At 41.7% G+C, this 17,572-nt stretch overlaps 1 protein-coding gene across 7 annotated transcripts in view; it reads left to right on the plus strand.

The window, feature by feature from the left end:
* The window catches only part of MAP3K4 (mitogen-activated protein kinase kinase kinase 4), a 92,759-nt gene that overhangs the window by 72,299 nt on the left and 2,888 nt on the right, over positions 1-17,572 (plus strand). For 2 of the 7 annotated variants that reach the window (XM_066616233.1, XM_066616215.1), the window contains exons 14-25: positions 634-712; positions 912-990; positions 3,391-3,487; positions 5,057-5,173; positions 6,687-6,787; positions 8,324-8,404; positions 10,293-10,484; positions 11,687-11,757; positions 11,981-12,097; positions 12,632-12,791; positions 14,975-15,097; positions 17,043-17,149. In XM_066616233.1, the coding sequence (XP_066472330.1) occupies positions 634-712; positions 912-990; positions 3,391-3,487; positions 5,057-5,173; positions 6,687-6,787; positions 8,324-8,404; positions 10,293-10,484; positions 11,687-11,757; positions 11,981-12,097; positions 12,632-12,791; positions 14,975-15,097; positions 17,043-17,149 (1,324 nt within the window). The remainder of the gene's footprint in view (positions 1-633; positions 713-911; positions 991-3,390; positions 3,488-5,056; positions 5,174-6,686; positions 6,788-8,323; positions 8,405-10,292; positions 10,485-11,686; positions 11,758-11,980; positions 12,098-12,631; positions 12,792-14,974; positions 15,098-17,042; positions 17,150-17,572) is intronic. The other 5 variants (XM_066616224.1, XM_066616250.1, XM_066616268.1 and 2 more) reach the window with 5 other exon arrangements.

Consider the following 17,572-nt stretch of genomic DNA (forward strand, 5'->3'; position numbering starts at 1 on the left):
GGCATCTTCAATTAAAAGGATTAGGTACAGGTGATAAAAATAACTTGAGAGAGAGAGAGAGTGTGTGTGTATTTTCTTCTTGAGTGCTTTTTAATTGTAAACTGCTTTGAGCATTTGCTCCAGCATAGGAAAGGCAGAATATTTTTTGGGCTAGCTTTTAAATAAATAATAAGTATGTGTAAGTCACAACAGTGTCTTAAGTGAATTTTGTACTTCATATTTAGAAAGGCAGTATTGCATCAAGGAGTTTCACTTAATAAATAGTGCTTCTTATATGGGCGTGTGCCGCTTAACAACTGTTTGGGTAACGACGGACCGCATATATGATGGTGGTCAAAGCACAATAAAGATGCTCTTAGTCAGTCCCATGTCCCATAGCCTGCAGCAGAGTGTCTGTTTACACAACAGAGGTTCAATGCAAAGGAGAGGAAATTATCTCCAGTAGGCTGTGCAACCAGCTAGTGTCTGGCAGGGAGTGTCTGTTTACACAACAAAGGCAGTAGATTGGACCAAATGTTTACTTAATGACCTAATCACATAACAACAAGGACTGGAGAATGTATCCCCATCTTTAAGTGGTGCACACCTGTAGGAGTGTTTCTTGTTAATGAACAACATTTTTCTGCTCAACAGGTGGGCAACACAAGGTTTTGATTTTCTTCAGGCCATTGAGCCAGCCTTCATTTCAGCTTTGCCGGAAGATGACTTCTTGGTATGTCATTAGTCACTCTTATACGTAACAATCATGTTGCCTATATTTGAGATGAGTTATGTTAGTACCTACTGGGAAAGAAGGGCTGTTTTGATGGTTCATCAGCAGTCCTCCTCCTTGTTAAATAGGTGTTCATATGTAAGTTTTATATATTTCAAGTGTGGGACTTATTGTAACAATGTTTCTTCTGTTTTTTCAGAGTTTACAGGCTTTGATGAATGAATGCATTGGCCATGTAATCGGAAAGCCTCACAGTCCTGTTACAGGTTTGTACCTTGGTAAGGCAGCAGCTATGGTCTCTTCCTCTGGAACTTTACAGCTGTAGTTTATAGAAACATAAACATTTCATTGTAAATTAGCTGATGTTAATCCAAAACATTTAAGGGTGTTAGTGAAACATTCGTGATGAACTAACTGGGGAGTGACCTTGCATAGTCAGCTCATAATCTGTCCAAGTACTTGAGTAGGATATATAGAACTTGGCTCTTTAAGGTCTCATGTTAGACATCTTCCTTAGGTTCACCATCAGAGAGACCTCAACTTTGACCCACCAAGCCAAATGCAGACCATCAATCACATATTGTACTTCAAGTGCTTGATAAATCTGCCACTCTTGCTTTCTGCAATTATTAGCAAGTTGCAAACAAAGATTTATCAAATCGCTAGTGATCAATATATAAGACTGGCAGGTTGCATTGGGCTTGGTGAGTCACAGTGCAAGCCTGTTAACTGAAGAACCCAGTAATTCAAGCAGGAGTTGTAAGAGGGGCTCTGCTTGTCATCTGTCCCAGCATTATGTTGCCCACAATGGTCAACCAGATGCCTCTAGGAAACCCAGAATTGGGCTTGCATACATGTAGGCAAGTAATCTGCTCCCTCTGTTGCTTCTCTGCAATTAGTATTCAAAGACATTTTGTTTCTGAACCTAGAGATAGCATATCCCGCCTTTTTGCCCCATGGGCACACAAGGTGGCTTACAACAATTAAAAATACAAAAATAACAATTTAAAACAATAATTAAAATAGTTGCACATAATTAAAAAATCTAAAACAAGCCCCATGGATTCTAATATAAAAGAGAAAGAAAGCCAGCCAGCCTGTCAGCAATTAAAAGCTTTTTGAAATAAAAAGGTCTTCAGTCCACGCCGAAATATTAACAAAGAGGGAGCAGTTCTCAATTCTAAGGGAAGGGTATTCCAGAGTTCAGGGGCCACCACCGAGAAGGCCACCCCTGGCCGCCGCCCCCTCACCTCTCTTGGTGACGGCACAGTCAAAAGGGCCCCCCCAGATGATCTAAGAGTACGGGCAGGATTATAAGGAAGGAGGCGGTCCCTCAAATACCCCGGGCCGGAGCCGTAAAGGGTTTTAAAAGTCAAAACTAACACCTTGAATTGGGCCTGGAACAGAACCAGCAGCCAGTGTAGTCGCCGAAGCAACAGCGACTAATATATATAAGCAAAGTAAATTGTTATAAAATATATAAGCAAGTAAATTGTTTATGCTGGGAAACATGTTACTAATGCATGTGTTGCTACCAAATGAAAGCACAAAATTGGAAGACAACTACTCCAGTCACATTAACAGATGTTTTCTCTTGCTGTTTATTGCTGAGCTTGAATGGCATTCTAATATGTGGAATGGCTTCTTTATGTGGAAGAAATAGTGGCTAGACAAGAAAAAGAGGACATTTCAATATGTTTTGAACTTGATAATCAGAGATGAATTGGAAGAGTGATTTCAACTTACGCAACTCTAGGTTCATTGCAAAGTAGATGTCTTATAGTCAAGCTAAGTTTTAGATTATAAAATTCAGGGGTGTCCAAACTTTTTGCAGAAGGGCCCCATCATCTCTCTGACACTGTGTCAGAGAAAAAAAAATTTACAATTCAAATTTGGATAAATTTACATAAATGAACATATTAGAGATGGAACTTGTACGAATGAATGAATGAAGGTCTTGCAATAGCTCAAGGCCTATTAACAGCCTTTCACAGAGCAAGGCCGGCCTTTCCTTTGCTGCCACTGCTACATCACAAACATGAAACAGCAAGCAGTGGAGGGAGCCCTTGTCCCACAGATCACGCAAGAGGTCAAACAGTCACCCTCACGCTCAGAGCAGTTGCATTGGCCAGTGTGGGCTCCAGCAAGTCCCTGGAGGGCCAGAGGCTCATTGGAGACTGGGGGCTCCCTGTGGGCCAGATTGGGAGTCCCCAAGGGCTGCAAATGGCCCCCAGGCCAGGTTTGGGCACCTCTGGACTATATAGACCAAGTCTTTTAACTTCATCTTGTAATGGCTTAAGGCAGTCTTCATACTTTTTACCAACTTTTTCTGTTTCAATTGTTCTAAACAATTTCTGTACCAAATAACCTTAAAAAGGAGCAATGTGCTTATGGGTACATGCTTGTTTCATATGAGAAGTTAGTTGTCTAGAACGATTTACTACATTTCCAGATCACTAACCAGTTTATGGTGATCTGATCCATATTTCTTTACTTTTCAACTTGCAGGTAATCTGAATACTTAGCAAACCATTCCACTTACCATATGCACAATCTAGTTGCTGCTTTGTAAAACAAGTTGTGTGAACTGGGCCTCAGGATCAGTGCTCATGTATATGTGTTTGGGTGTTCTCTTAAGCCATTTAAATCAACTCCTTTTGTCTTTTTTCTTCTCCTAGCTATACATCGGAATAGTCCCCGTCCTGTGAAAGTACCTCGATGTCATAGTGATCCCCCAAATCCTCACCTCATCATCCCAACGCCTGAAGGGTTCAGGTATTAAGAACTTACTCAAAACTATATTGTAGTCTAGAGAGCACTGATGTTTCGGAAGCAGTTCAAACAGCTTTGTCATCTAAACCTTTCTGTCTGTCTTTAGCTAAAGGGAGACGGCATATTTCCTGTAACATACAGTAAAATTCCAATAACTCAGCATTGTTGGACTGCAGATAGTGCTGGACTATTGGATTTCAGGACTAGGAAGAGAAACATACTTTAATGCCTAAATTTAGTCATAGAATTGAAACAGCTGGAAAAAACTCAAGCGCTGTCTGGCATCGCATAATACCATGGTAGACTGACCTGATCCCAACTAGATTCATGCAGTTCAACTGCTTCTGCTGCTGCCATGTGACTAATTTTTTGCAGAAGTTCCATCATTTATGTGTCCATTTTGATGCCAGACTGTTGGGATTGGCACCTTATTGGATGCCAGGATATTGGAATGGTGTGTTTTTCCTTGGGAAATGGCATTCGTTCCCTGCAATAACACCCATTGTATTGCAAGTGCTGTGTGGCTTTTGATTACCCCATGGATGGTGCTTTGAAATTGCTAGTGATGAATGACATTACTCTTCTCTCCCCCCCTCACCAGGAACACTTTGTGAACTTTTAAAAGTATGTGTGTCTGTGTGTTGGCTCTCCATGGTGTGTGCTTTGCCAACATATTACTGCAGTGCTGGAGCTAAGTGTGTGTGTGTGTGTCTTTTAAAGAGAACATCAAAAATCAGCAAAGCAATACCTCTCCCAATGATACCATCCTTCCATGTTGGGAAATATCTTTCTGTTTTTTGGGGGGAGGGTGTCTCATTTCCTTACCAACTATTCTCTCACCGTGTCCATTTAAGTTTGCAAATAGCAGCATGGCTACCCCCTGCAGAAACATATTGTCCCAAATGTATTAGTTGAGGTATGCTAGTGGTGATGGATAATGACCAATACTGGCATAAGGCTATTGATAAAGTCTAGTTTTTTTAAGTGTTTGAGAAAGACCCTCAGAGAACTAAGATGCAGAAAAGAATACTTGTGGTGTTTTCTTGTGCATATACCTTTGTTGCTGCAGTTTGTATCAATATAGATTATACAAGTGAGCTGAATATGATGACATTTCTGCATTTTGGGGTTAGAGGGTTGCCACGCTAACTTTTTGGTGCACTGCTGTTTCGCACAATGAGATTTCTACTCCAACCCAAAAATGACCTTATAAGTCAGTCATATGCTGTGTTTGTCTTCATAAGTAAAACTAGCAAAGCATCTCTGAACGGGATTTTATCTTTTGTTACATTTTTTCTTTTCAGTTTGGTTTTCACTAGACCATATTTATGGTCTGTGTCCTCTTACACACTTGAAACCATCCAAGTTCACAACTGCAAGCTTAATTTTAGAGAGCAAGATAGAAATTTAACTTGCTACTACATCTACTTAGAGCTCAAATCATTTCGTAGTTTCAAGCATTTAATTTTTTGCCATATTTTGGAGACTGCTGTTTGCATCATCCTCTTTTTAAAACCCCATTACAAGAAAGGACATACAACCCTTTTCCTGAAGTTTTTCTTCTCACCGCAGCACAAGGAATGTCCCATGTGATGTACGGAACCATTGCAGCGCTGCTCTTAGTCGCCCCACTCCCATCGGTGGTGACTCAACTCAGCCAAAACCTGTCAGCAGTGCAAATGATATCAGGTAGCTCCACTCACAATGTAGCAGACTCATTCCTCTTCACATCACTCATACATACTGCTTGCACTTAGATACCAGTAGTTCCTTTTGGGTTCCATTGTGTGTTGCTTTTGACTGTCTTGCTTCTATTCAGGTTGTGACTACTTTATTTTTTTAAATTTATACGAAGTGCATGTTACGTGTTCAACTAAAAAAACCTATTTTTGACTATGCATGCTTGAGAACAAATATGCAGTTTGTTTTAGTATAATTACTGCATGGAGTTTTCTCTAGTTCTGCAGATATGTAGTAGCTAGTTGCAAATGAATTCCTGTTGAAGGTGGAGGTTATAATAATTCATAAAACGCTACCCGTTAGAAACATAACATTTTTTAGTTAATACTTTTAAAAAGGTTACACCAGTGACAAATACACCATAAGAGCTCTGCTTGGAGCACTAAACAGTGCACAAATGCTACCATAATTTGTTGTTCTTTCAAATGCTCCAGTTTTTCAGATAAATCGGAAACAGAATCAAAGCAATTGTGTCTGGAACATTGATAGTGTCTTCATTGAATTATTTGCTTCTCTGTGAAAGAGAAAATAGATTTGCAAAGGTCATGATGTTTGCCAAGACATCAGGTTCTCTCTGTCTCTCCATCCACCCACCCACACAGACACCATTTACAAAGCATGAAATAACCCCACATTTCCTCTAATATCTGCAAACGTATCCGGCTCTGTTTTGAAAAGTAGGGCTATGACTATTCTAAAAGTTGTGTTTTCTTGCAGGATTGTTCTTAACTAAAGTATTTTAAAGCTATCCTACTATTGCAGCATGCAGCAATCAAAACAATAATTCAGCAGTTCCCAAACTCTCCTGGAGTTTGGAAACCAGGATAAGTGCATGCAGGGGAGAGGCAAAGGCAGAGACACAATCACATCATTGCTGGAACCAAAAGGGTTTTTCTTAGACTTGCCTAAGTCAGTGCAGGGGTGTGTGGGGAGCCCATTGAACACCTCTGTAGGGCCCCCTCAAGCCTCCAAAAAGCTTTAAAAAAAGTTCTCACAACCCATTTCAGGTTTCACAATCTTAAGCTTTTGGAGGCAGAGTCCTCCACAGGGCTTCCTGCATCCCCCTCCCCACAGGCCAGTGCTGCTTTAGGTAAGTCTAAACATCCCCCTGCCCAGCCATGGCTATGATGTGATTGTGTTGCTGCCTTCACCACTGCGCTGCCCCTTAAGGGGACAGAGATAGGGCTTCCCTGGCTGGGGTGTCGTGGTGTACCAGTTTGGGACCTTCTGAAAGAAGTCAATAATTCCAAAACACAACAGTGTAGAGTGAAAAAAGAAAGAAACCAGAACTCTGCAGCAGCAGTACCTTTTAGTTTCTTAATATGTGGTTTTCATTAATGTTCCCACGTAGTCATGGTTTCATCTGCATTTTTTTCAGCACCTAGTATATTGGCACTTTAGAAGGGGGGGTAGTAGAAGTGCTATTAACACAGCCATGGTATACATGTGCTCTTTTGAACAGAGGTTCCAGTGTCCCTGAAAATGATCGGCTAGCTTCAATTGCTGCTGAACTGCAGTTCAGGTCATTGAGCCGCCACTCAAGTCCTACTGAAGAACGCGAAGGTGATTACCATCATGATTGCAAATTGTGTGTATGTTTTTCCTTAAAAGTATCTTATTACTTCTGCAAAACGTTCAGTTTGGTCCTCTCTCTTCCCAAATATATGTGGAGAGCTTGCAGTTTAGGATCCAAATTACCTCCCCCAAACCTCCAAAAACTCACCTCTCCCACATACAGAAGAAAGCTTTCCTTACTGGATGTACTCTTTTAACTTAATTGTTTGTTAACATTATTTATATATGAGGCCTTCTTAACAAATTGCCCTAGGTGACATATAAGGCAGACATTATAATATATACAGTCAAGACAGCACCTGTAAAATCCAAATCTAATAACTAATAAAATTATATGAGTGACTAAACCAGGAGGGGAGAGCACCTAATTAGCCAACTCAGTCCTAGTGATCAAAAGGTTCTTAGCTGCACAGTTAAGGGTGTGAAGGGATGAAACTATAGAGGCTTTCTTGAGTTATTTTATTTATGTAATCACTATATGTATTGCTACTAAAGCCTGCTCTTTATAACAAGGCTATCTCTGTGATCACTAGTAAGTTCATTAAAAATTCCCAGAGTAAAAAGGAAGAGGAAGAACCTTTGCATTTCGCCTGCTCCTCTTTGTGGCTGTGACAAACAGGAACATAGGAATCTGTCTTATACAGACCATTGGTCCACCTAGCTTGATATTGTTGACATTGTCTGGCAGCGGCTCACCAGGTTTCAGACAGGAATTTTACTTTGCCCTGCCTGGAGGTGCCCAAGATTGAACTTAGGACCTTCTGCATTTGGCTCTCTCTCTCTCTCTCTCTCTCTCACTCTCTCTCTGGATGTGTAGCATAACAGTGATACATATCCATCTGACAGATGCTAAAGACTTTTAGACGTTAATGGAGTGATCCTACAGCTAATTTGCATTCATAAAATATCCACACAGATACAGTTAAAATGCACATCTAACTTCTACAGGAGTCAGTAGTACTGTCAGTCCATATCCACATCTTTTCCAGAGGCATATCCATGTTGTTGCCTTCCATCTGTCTCCTTGCTGTTTCATTTTTGCAGGTTTTCAGAAACTGGGGCGGTGAATAGGAATATTTCCGTGTCACCTATAGCAAGTTGACACGCTAGTGCCGCTTCTCCCATTTTTAGTCCTGCGCATATTTGCATGAGCCAAAAAAATATGAACCAGAAGTACTGTATTCATGTATGTAATTAAACATGATTGCATTGACAGCAACAGTCCTTTGTGGAGTCACCACAATCGCATGTAAGCATATGCTTCTGCTGCCATTCTACTTCCTCCCTCTGTTGTGGGGAAATGGGAACCTGAGCATAGCCACATGTAGGGTACTGTGGCATCACCAGATATGCACACTAGCTTTAAATGCAATATCCTAACTAGCCCTTTTAAAAGATAAGTTTTATATTTGGTGAAAAGTAGCATAATTTGGAGCCCTTAAGACATTGCTGAACACTGTGAGTGAAAAGTCAGTTTGCAACTTGTGTGTGTGTCCAGTTTTTCACAGTGCTTTGATTTTACAGAGCCATCCTATCCAAAAGGAGATTCAAGTGGAACAGCCCGAAGAAGTTGGGAACTTCGAACTCTCATCAGTCAGACTAAAGGTCAGGACTTGAGGCAGTTGCTTTACTAAGACTTGCATTTTAAATTGCCATTAATATGAGGCATGATTTGATATTCCTTTATTGGTGAAGAAAATAACAAATGTGAGAAGAAATAATGGGGGGGGGGGAAGGAAAAAAGCTGCCTGTCTTTTATATATTCTCTCTTGTACCGTGTGTGTGTGTGTGTGTGTGTGTGTGTGTGTGTGTGAGAAAACAGGAAACATACTAATGAATATGGCCATATATAAGATATTAATATTAATCAAGAATCTGTGCATACACTTCTCCACAGGGCTTCCAGATATCCAAAAATCCTGTCCATACACAGTTATCTTCTTATAAGCCGTAGATTCAAATATTGATAGTTTAAAGGTCCTCAGTCGGTTGAAAAATAGTGGGAGGGCACTTGTCTTTCCAACATAATTTTAGGGTTTCTTTAAACACCAGTTGTGCACGTTATAAACTGTACCCAAGGTATATCAAAGTTTTTCTTATTATTGAGCTTTCAAAGAGGGTGGGCGTGGGGAGAAGCAGGTTTGCACCTTCAGCATAATCCCAGATTTGGTGAGTGTGGACACTTGTTAGTAGCTCTTAATAGTTATTTGGGGAGCCTGGAAGAAAATGTTAAAGGTTTTGATGTTTACTGTCAGTTCCCAAGAGCCACCACACAAAATCAAAGTGTACTTTTCTTCCCCTGCTAGTACTTCCCAAGTTCAGTTGTGACACCATAGCAGGTTTCTCCTGGGGGGCAATGTCAGACAAATGCCTCTCCACATGCAATGGAGATGGTACAGCTAACACATGTATACCATAGCACCTCAAACAGATATATATACTAAATGTTTAATGGGAAATACAAGGTTGTGTGTTCCTATATAGATGCATCAGTGGTTTAAATTTAAAGGGTAATCATTTTGTCAGTTGGTCAGCACTGCAGCTTATCAAATCTTAAGTGATTACAGTAATGCTTTTACATGGCCTGCATTGCTTTTGTGCCTTCTCCCCCCTCCCCCCAACTGCTGCTAAGGGTGACAAGTGTAGCCAGTAATTGGCAGTAATGAACATATGAAACATCCTTGTATTAGAATAGACACTGCAAGGGTAGATGGACCAGTGGCTTGGCTAGTTGTAGCTTAGCTCATTCAGAGGTTCCTGTTGCCAGAACCTGCTGCCAGAGTTTCTCTTCACTAGAGAATGCTGGAGACGGAACTTGGGAGAACCACTTGCACTGTATAGGCTCTAACCACTGAGGAATGCCTCCCCCCCCCCCGAAGCAGTTTCAAGAACTGGGTGATTGGGGTGCTCTTTTCGATTTAATTTTTGTACTGTGGTATGTGTAGTTCATCTTCCCTTAGTTTGGACATTGTGGTGGTAGAAACACCTCATCCATCCTCAGTCTCCGTCCATCCATCCACCTCTCAGTCATCAATATGTTTACTAATATACCTGCCTGAACCAAGTTCACTCAAGAGAGAGCAGTTTTGCCCTCTCTCCCTTTCTCTTCACACATATAAAATAATAAAAAGTTTAAATAAATCTATTTTATGGCAGTGAGCTAATGTCACTGCTGAATAAATAAGCCATGTAGTGGTTTGTTGATTACTTCATATTCCATTTTACATAGGAAGCTGCCATATACCATTGGTTTTTCTAGCACAGTGTTACAACCACAAGCTGGCAGCATCTCTGGGGTTTCAGTTGGGGTCTTTCCAGGTCCTACCTGGAGAAATTGAGGATTAAACCTCGAACCTTCTCTGTGCAAAGCTTGTGCTCTACCACCAAACCACGACCCTTCACCATTTTTTTGTGCCATAGCAAGACTGCACTTCATGTGTGGTCAATAGCAAGACTTGCTTATGGTTTCCACTTTTCCTCCTTGTGTTTTTAGACACTGGTTCCAGGCAGGGACCCATGGAAACTATTCAGAAATCTGTCCAACTGTTTGAAGAAAAGAGATACCGAGAAATGAGGCGGAAAAATATTATTGGCCAAGTTTGTGACACTCCCAAATCTTATGATAATGTCATGCATGTAGGCTTGAGAAAGGTGACTTTCAAGTGGCAGAGAGGAAATAAAATTGGTAAGTTTTGGTAAGCCACTTTTGAGGTTTCAATAAGTAGGAGTAAAAATTTGATTACCCTAAACTTGGTGCGATCCAACCCTTGTCATTAGTTAAAATAGTATGTGCATATTTTTAGTTGTACCAGCATGGGGATTCGCAGTCTACTGAAAGTAACACAGCATGTATGGACAATCTCCTCATTGGGATGGGAACCCAAATGATACCTGATTTACAGTAGTAGTTCCTGGTCCAGCCTGTGTGTGAACACAGAGCCTCCTGCTTACATGCATAAATGTTCTTAGCTGCTTTGGGGTGTTTGATTTTAATGATCTCTGTTTTCATAATTTCAGTTTGTTGTATAGTTTAAGAAAGGTTAGCCACACGTTAAAGGAAATGTACTCAGTGCAAGCTGGCTATGAAAAGTTATGCTGATCAATTGGAAATAAAATTGGTTTATTCATGCAGCTTTGTACAGAGAAATGCTTGAGGCTGATTGACACATATTTTCCCCTGCACCTCCATACAGGAAGAAAAGGTGCATCTGAATTGCCTGTTCTTCTGTTGCTGCATAATCACAGGCTTGTTGTAGCTAATGCCAGGAACTTCACCATGTTGTAGCTAAATCCAGGCACTTTTGCACAGTTCCACTTACCAGAGTGGGGCTTCCAAGTGAAATGGTACTGGGGATTTCATCCAAAGCAAATTCTCTGTTTAGGACTAGCAACTTTAATCTCCTTGCCTAATGCCTCAGTTTTCATGGAATAGTCATTGTCTGTCTTGACTGAGAGTCCTAACAAAATGTGGATTCCTTTTTATTGCATCAGGTTTTGTGGGGAGGGAGGGAGGGGTGAACAATAAAATCTTAAATGATAATTAGAATAGTTCTGTTTGTGAATGCAGCAAGTTTATTTACCTTCCAAATAGTTGTTTTGGGGATTGTAGTCAAAATGGCAACTTTTAAACATATTATATAATGAATAGTTCAGGCATACAGTATTGCGTCACTGAAAACTGTCTGGCTTTCTGACAAAAGATTTTGCACAGCATGTGACGTTCATACTCTGAGCCAATTTCAATGCAGTGATGTTCTAATGCTTTGCATTTTTTAAATTGATCTTACTTAGTGCATCAGCACATTAAAAACTGCTTTGGAATTAGCAATCCACAAGCATTTTTACAGTGATGAACTTGCTAACACCATAATTCATAAAATTTTTCAGGAGAAGGTCAGTATGGGAAAGTCTACACCTGTATCAGTGTTGACACTGGTGAACTGATGGCCATGAAAGAAGTAAGTCCTATACTTGTAAAAGACGTCATATATGAGACCCCTGCTTTTAACTTCCAAATCTGTACTCACAGTTCTCATGTGAATCCTCTCCACCTTTCCCTTTGTCTGGCAGTACCTTACAGAGGCCTGTAGGTGGCTTACTCACTGCTTTTTTCCTGTTTGTTTTGCTGTTCTGTGCTTTGATATTAGCCATTTTTCACTAATGTTATGGTTATTTCTGTAGATAAGATTTCAACCAAACGATCACAAAACGATCAAAGAAACAGCAGATGAGCTGAAAATTTTTGAAGGCATTAAACACCCTAACCTGGTTCGGTATTTTGGGGTAGAGCTCCACAGGGTAAGCAAATGTTGATCATTAGCACCTATAAATAATTAGAGCTGCAAACGAAATTGGTTTATTTAGTAGAGATGTTCAGAACAATGCTTTGTTTTATGCTTCGTATCAGTGCTTTCACTTTGTATTAAGTCCAGAAATTTCCATAAAAGGCATCACATCTGTCATGTGCATGATCTGTAGAAAGTGACATGTGAGAGTTAAACCTGCTATTGTATACCTTTGGTGCTGGAGACTGTTGTCTTGTCTTGGGAAATGCATGTTACTTGCCTCTTGCAGTCCTTCACAGTGGTCATCCATGCTCAGTTTGTCTTGAGTGTGTGTGTATTGTAGTTGCATTCACAGTCCTTCACAACAATCCGTTGCCATTTTTCTTTCAGTAGAAACAGCAGCTTAGAGCACTGCATAAACATAATTACTGGATGCAAACAAGTAACTTAAAATGGCTTTGAGCGCATTGCTTACTGGAGCTTACCTATTGGAAAGGTTCATATCCAGCAATGAGATCAAGTAATAATCTCTGCTTCTTAACTAAAGGAAGAAATGTACATCTTCATGGAATACTGTGATGAAGGAACTTTGGAAGAGGTATCAAGGCTGGGCCTACAGGAACATGTCATTAGGCTTTACACCAAGCAGATCACAACAGCCATCAATGTATTGCATGAACATGGCATAGTACATCGAGACATCAAAGGTAAACAGCACTTGTGAATTACTTAATTTCTTTTTGCAGTCTGTCCAGAAAGCTCTGGGCTGATTTACAGTGCACCTTCCAAGCTGCCTGCAACCGCTTCCTGGTTGTGCAAGGCCCTTCCCCCAATGTCACCCCAGAAAGCATCATGAACATGAAGAGAAGGCATTATTATGCATTGGGACAACATTGGGCAAAGGGAAGAGCCTTGTGCAACCAAGAACAGGCTGCAGGCAGCTTGGAAGATTGCCTGCAGCCCTCTAAATGCAGCAGTTTCAATGTGAGAGGGCAAGCCAAGCCCTTTTTAGCTGTTTCCTTTACTTTGCCCATTTTTAAAAAGTGTATCTGTAGGGCATCTAAAACAGAACCCCGTGGGTATAGCCTATACAGGTGCAACCTATTTATCCACAGATTTTTTTATCTGCAGATTTGTGTCAATTCGGATCGGGTGGGGGGAACTGAAAGTCACACACAGCTTTGCTTCCTTTGCCCTGCGCTGGCATCTCCCTCAGTTTCCAGGCAGCCCAAAACACTGCAAAAAGGCTCCGCCTCTAACAGGCAGGGAAATAGCCATGGAAGAGGTTCCTCTTGCGAAGGAACAGTGAGACTCCTGGAGCCCCTGAGCCAGCTGAGGCTGAAGGGGGGGGGGCAGAAAACCTCTATAGCCAGAGTACAAGCAGCAAGGGAGAGCTCTCTCTCACTCACTCACACACACTCTCTCTCTCTCACACACTCTCTCTCACTCACACACACACACAGCGGATTGTGTGTGGGGATTGTGAGGGGATTGCTTTAAAAAAACCCAGGGAGTATTTCCCAATTCTTCCCCTCCCCCCCAGACTGAGATGGTGCAGGCTCTCCAGCCTATGGAAACAAAACAGCACAGCAAGCAAGTCTTCCCAGCAAGCCAAAGCATGAGATTTAGGCTACAATCCGATCCACACTTTTCTGGGAGTAAGCCCCATTGACTACAGTGGGGCTTACTTCTGAGTAGAAATGCATGGGACTGGACTCTTCAAAGCTCAGCATCCCACCTGTGAAAGAAGCGGGACAGCTGGCAACGGAGAGGGCTGAGTATGGAGTGAGTGGAGGAGGAGGAGGCGAAGGAGGGGAGGGGATTCATAACAGCTGCCTTAGTTTCCTTCCAGCCCCAAGTGTCAGGCTGCAGCGTATTTGCGTAACTCTATGGAATTTAGCACAATTCCACAGAATTTTTTCTTAATCGCGCCGAGTCATGGAACGGAACTCATGCGAATAAATAGGCTCCACCTGTACATGGTTCACAGATTGATCCTGATTTGGAGGGCACATTCAAACCACAGTTACAGCCTTTTCAGATATAATGACAAACGGTGATTTGCTCAAACCAAGGAGTGTTTGATCCAGCTAAGCACATGAAGATAGGAGATGGATATGTGGCTGTATACACACACCTGTGAAGGGTCAAGGAACATGATATCTAAACACAGCAAAAGTCTTTCTCTTCCCTGCATCCCACTCCATCTCAGCAAGGAGCAGAAGTAGCTCTGCTCTGCTAGGGAGAGGGAGTAACAAAGAGAAGTCAGACCAGCATCCTGCATATTTTCAGGAAGTTGGAGTGGAGCTGGCTTGACAGCTTTCCCTCTCTGTCTAACAGAGAGTTGGGGGGAAGAATGTGAGTTCCTGTTCAATTTCTATGGCAATGTTATGGAAGATGCTTTTAGGCCAAGGCTCTTTCACCCTCCAATGCTTAAATTCTTTAGCTCTAAGTCAGGTAAGGAGAAAAAAAATCAGCTGCAACTAGGACTTTGGGGTGAAGAAGCACTAATGGCACTCTGGCTTTTCCCATCAGAGAGAGGGAGAGAGAGAGAGAGAGAGAGAGAATGAATGAATGAATGAATGAATGAATGAATGAATGAATAAAAAAAAATGTACATTTAAACAGCAGCTCCCTCCCTGTGTTCTTGGAGTAGATTAGATATGAATTGTGAGTTAAGGGGGACTGCTCAGGTGAATTAATCAGGGATGAGCACAATGCATGTGGCTACCTTTGCCTGCTTGGTTACTTAGTCCTCCTCCTGATCAAGACTGTGCCTTGTAAGTATATTAATCCAGGCTGATCACTCTATAATAAACTGCCTCATTTGGACTTGAAATTCTATCCAAGTTTCAACTAGGAATCAGTGTCACCTCTTTTTCCTCTTTAGGAGCAAACATCTTTCTTACTTCAGCAGGACTGATTAAGTTGGGAGACTTTGGCTGCTCAGTAAAATTAAAGAACAACACGCAGACAATGCCTGGTGAGGTGAACAGTACCCTGGGAACTGCAGGTAAGAAGGAGCACCCAGTGAAATATTCTGCTGTATATAGTCCCTCTGATCCAGTGAACCTTCTCTGGGAAGGCAGCCTGCAAGTGCAAGAGATTCATGTAAGCTTCTTGGGGGCACAGAGGCCTCTGGATTGGATGGGGATCTAAAAGGGAAAAAATTCCTAAAACAGATATTTCAGGGGATTAAAATGCAAGCAGAGAGTAAGTGTTATAAAATGAAGTAAAAAAGGGCACTGCTTTTACAATATTTTTAAAAGGAGATGGTGCGCTACTGTGGAATTTCAGAGGTGGAGACCAAAAGCTCCAGGACAGTAACTTGCCTGTTAGGGGCCTCTAGCTGAGCAGGTGTGTTAACCCAGTTCAGTGTTCTGACCCCTAAGCTGTGCATGCTCTTGCACAAAAATGGATGAGGTCTCTGGCCAGATGAATGCATGTTTCTTAGCATTATGCCGTTTCATGTCGGTTTGACCAGTTATCAGGTTTATATGTTGTTACATCTTTTTGGAGATGCCACATAATTCTGGCTATGAAATAATTCTGTCTAAGGCAGTCGTTCTCACACATTGAGCACCGGGACCCACTTTTTAGAATGAGAATTGGTCAGGACCCACTGGAAGTGATGTCATGACCAGAAGTGACATCACCAAGCAGGAACATTTTTAACAATCCTAGGCTGCAATCCTACCCACACTTACCTAGGCGTAAGTCCCATTTACTATCATTGTTAAAAGAATATACATAGTAGCTTGTTAAAAGTACAAGTCTGTAACATTTCCCCAAATGCCGTCACATAACATGGTGGCATCAAGTCTAATATATGGAAAATAAAATATAGAAATGAAAGGGGACCCACCTGAAATTGGCTCGCGACCCACCTAGTGGGTCCCAACCCACAGTTTGAGAAACACTGGTCTAAGGAAATCTGATATTTCTCTCTTGGTTTCCACTGCTTGTTAAATTCCATCCTGATAAATGATAAAATGCATGGCAAAGACTTTCTCATGCCATCATACTCCCAGCATACATTGATGATCATGTTAGTATGGCTTAATAGCAGCAAAATTGGAGGGAAAGTTAAAGGCCATTTACAGAACTATTTGCTTAAAAGACTAAGCCGTGTATTGGGAGGAGGTTTCTGGTTCAGAACTCCCCTCTTATATTTCTATGCATGCATAATGCTAATTACTTTGTCAGTAAAGGTTAAGGCAAAAGTTATTTTTTTCATGGTGTCACTTAAGGCGCAATCCTAACCCCTTATGTCATTGCTTTCCAGCACTGGCATAGTGGTGCCAGTGGGACATGTGCTGCATCCTGCAGTTGAGTGGCACTCACGGAGTCCTCCTCAAAGTAAGGGAATGTTTGTTCCCTTACCTCAGAGCTGCATTGCCCTTATGTCAGTGCTGGAAAGACACTGTCTTTGCCTTTGAAGCAGTTCTGAATAACCCTGAGCGAGTGAAGGTGTTTTCATTGCATCAGAGCAAGTGAAAATATGAGATCTTAAAACCTTTTAAGAAGAGGAAATATGGTGTGAAGTGAATCTGTGAGAATGCTTTTGGAATAAGCAACATTATATGCATTTCACAAAGAGGAACTGCAGTCAAAGAGGAGCGCAATCAGCAGTTTGGGACAGGGCCATAATTCAGTGGATGCAGCACATGCATGCAGGAGGCCAGGTTCAATCCTAGGCATCTCCAGGCAGAACTAGGCAAGACCTAGATTGAAACCCTGAAGAGTATTGCTAAACAGCGTAGAAAGTATGATCTGAATGACCAATAGTTTGATTAAGCATAAGATTGCTGTTCTCACCTTGTGTTTGCGAGCAATAAAAAACTAACGGGTAATTTTCTATGCACTATGATTTGCTTTCCCAGATGAATTTTTTTATTTCCAACCCCTCCTGTTTCTTTGTTACATAAATTAATGTAATCCTGTGTATTATGTTAAAGCATACATGGCTCCCGAAGTAATTACTAGAGCTAAAGGAGAAGGCCATGGACGTGCAGCAGATATCTGGAGTCTGGGCTGTGTTGTGATTGAAATGGTCACTGGTAAGGTAAGCACCTTGTGTGGAGAGTAAGCTAACATTGGTTAGCTTTTGAAGACCTATGGGGGTCTAAAATAGAGCTGAGCAAACCCTGGCCCAAGGGCTGTATCCAGTGTTTGGCTGAATCCATCCCTCCCGTGACTGGTGCTCCTTGTTCCAGAGTGCTGTGTCCCCCGATTGGGACAATGCAACACTCTGGCCAGTTGCATCTATGCTGCAATGCCCCAGTGAGCATTGCACCTAGATTTCTGGGCAGACACCAGAGCGTCACATCGTCCTGATCAGGGGACACTGAGAGAGGCGGTGCTCTTGACCTCAAAGTGACAGCCTCACCAGGAAATGCATTCCTGGTGTGCAGTGGTTGGAACTTTGAGCACCACTGGTCTAAAACATAGTGGGTGGCATCTTTTCACTTCCACCATCAGGCAATCA

The sequence above is a fragment of the Tiliqua scincoides genome, chromosome 1 (genome assembly GCF_035046505.1).
Source record: "Tiliqua scincoides isolate rTilSci1 chromosome 1, rTilSci1.hap2, whole genome shotgun sequence".
Lineage (NCBI taxonomy): Eukaryota > Metazoa > Chordata > Lepidosauria > Squamata > Scincidae > Tiliqua > Tiliqua scincoides.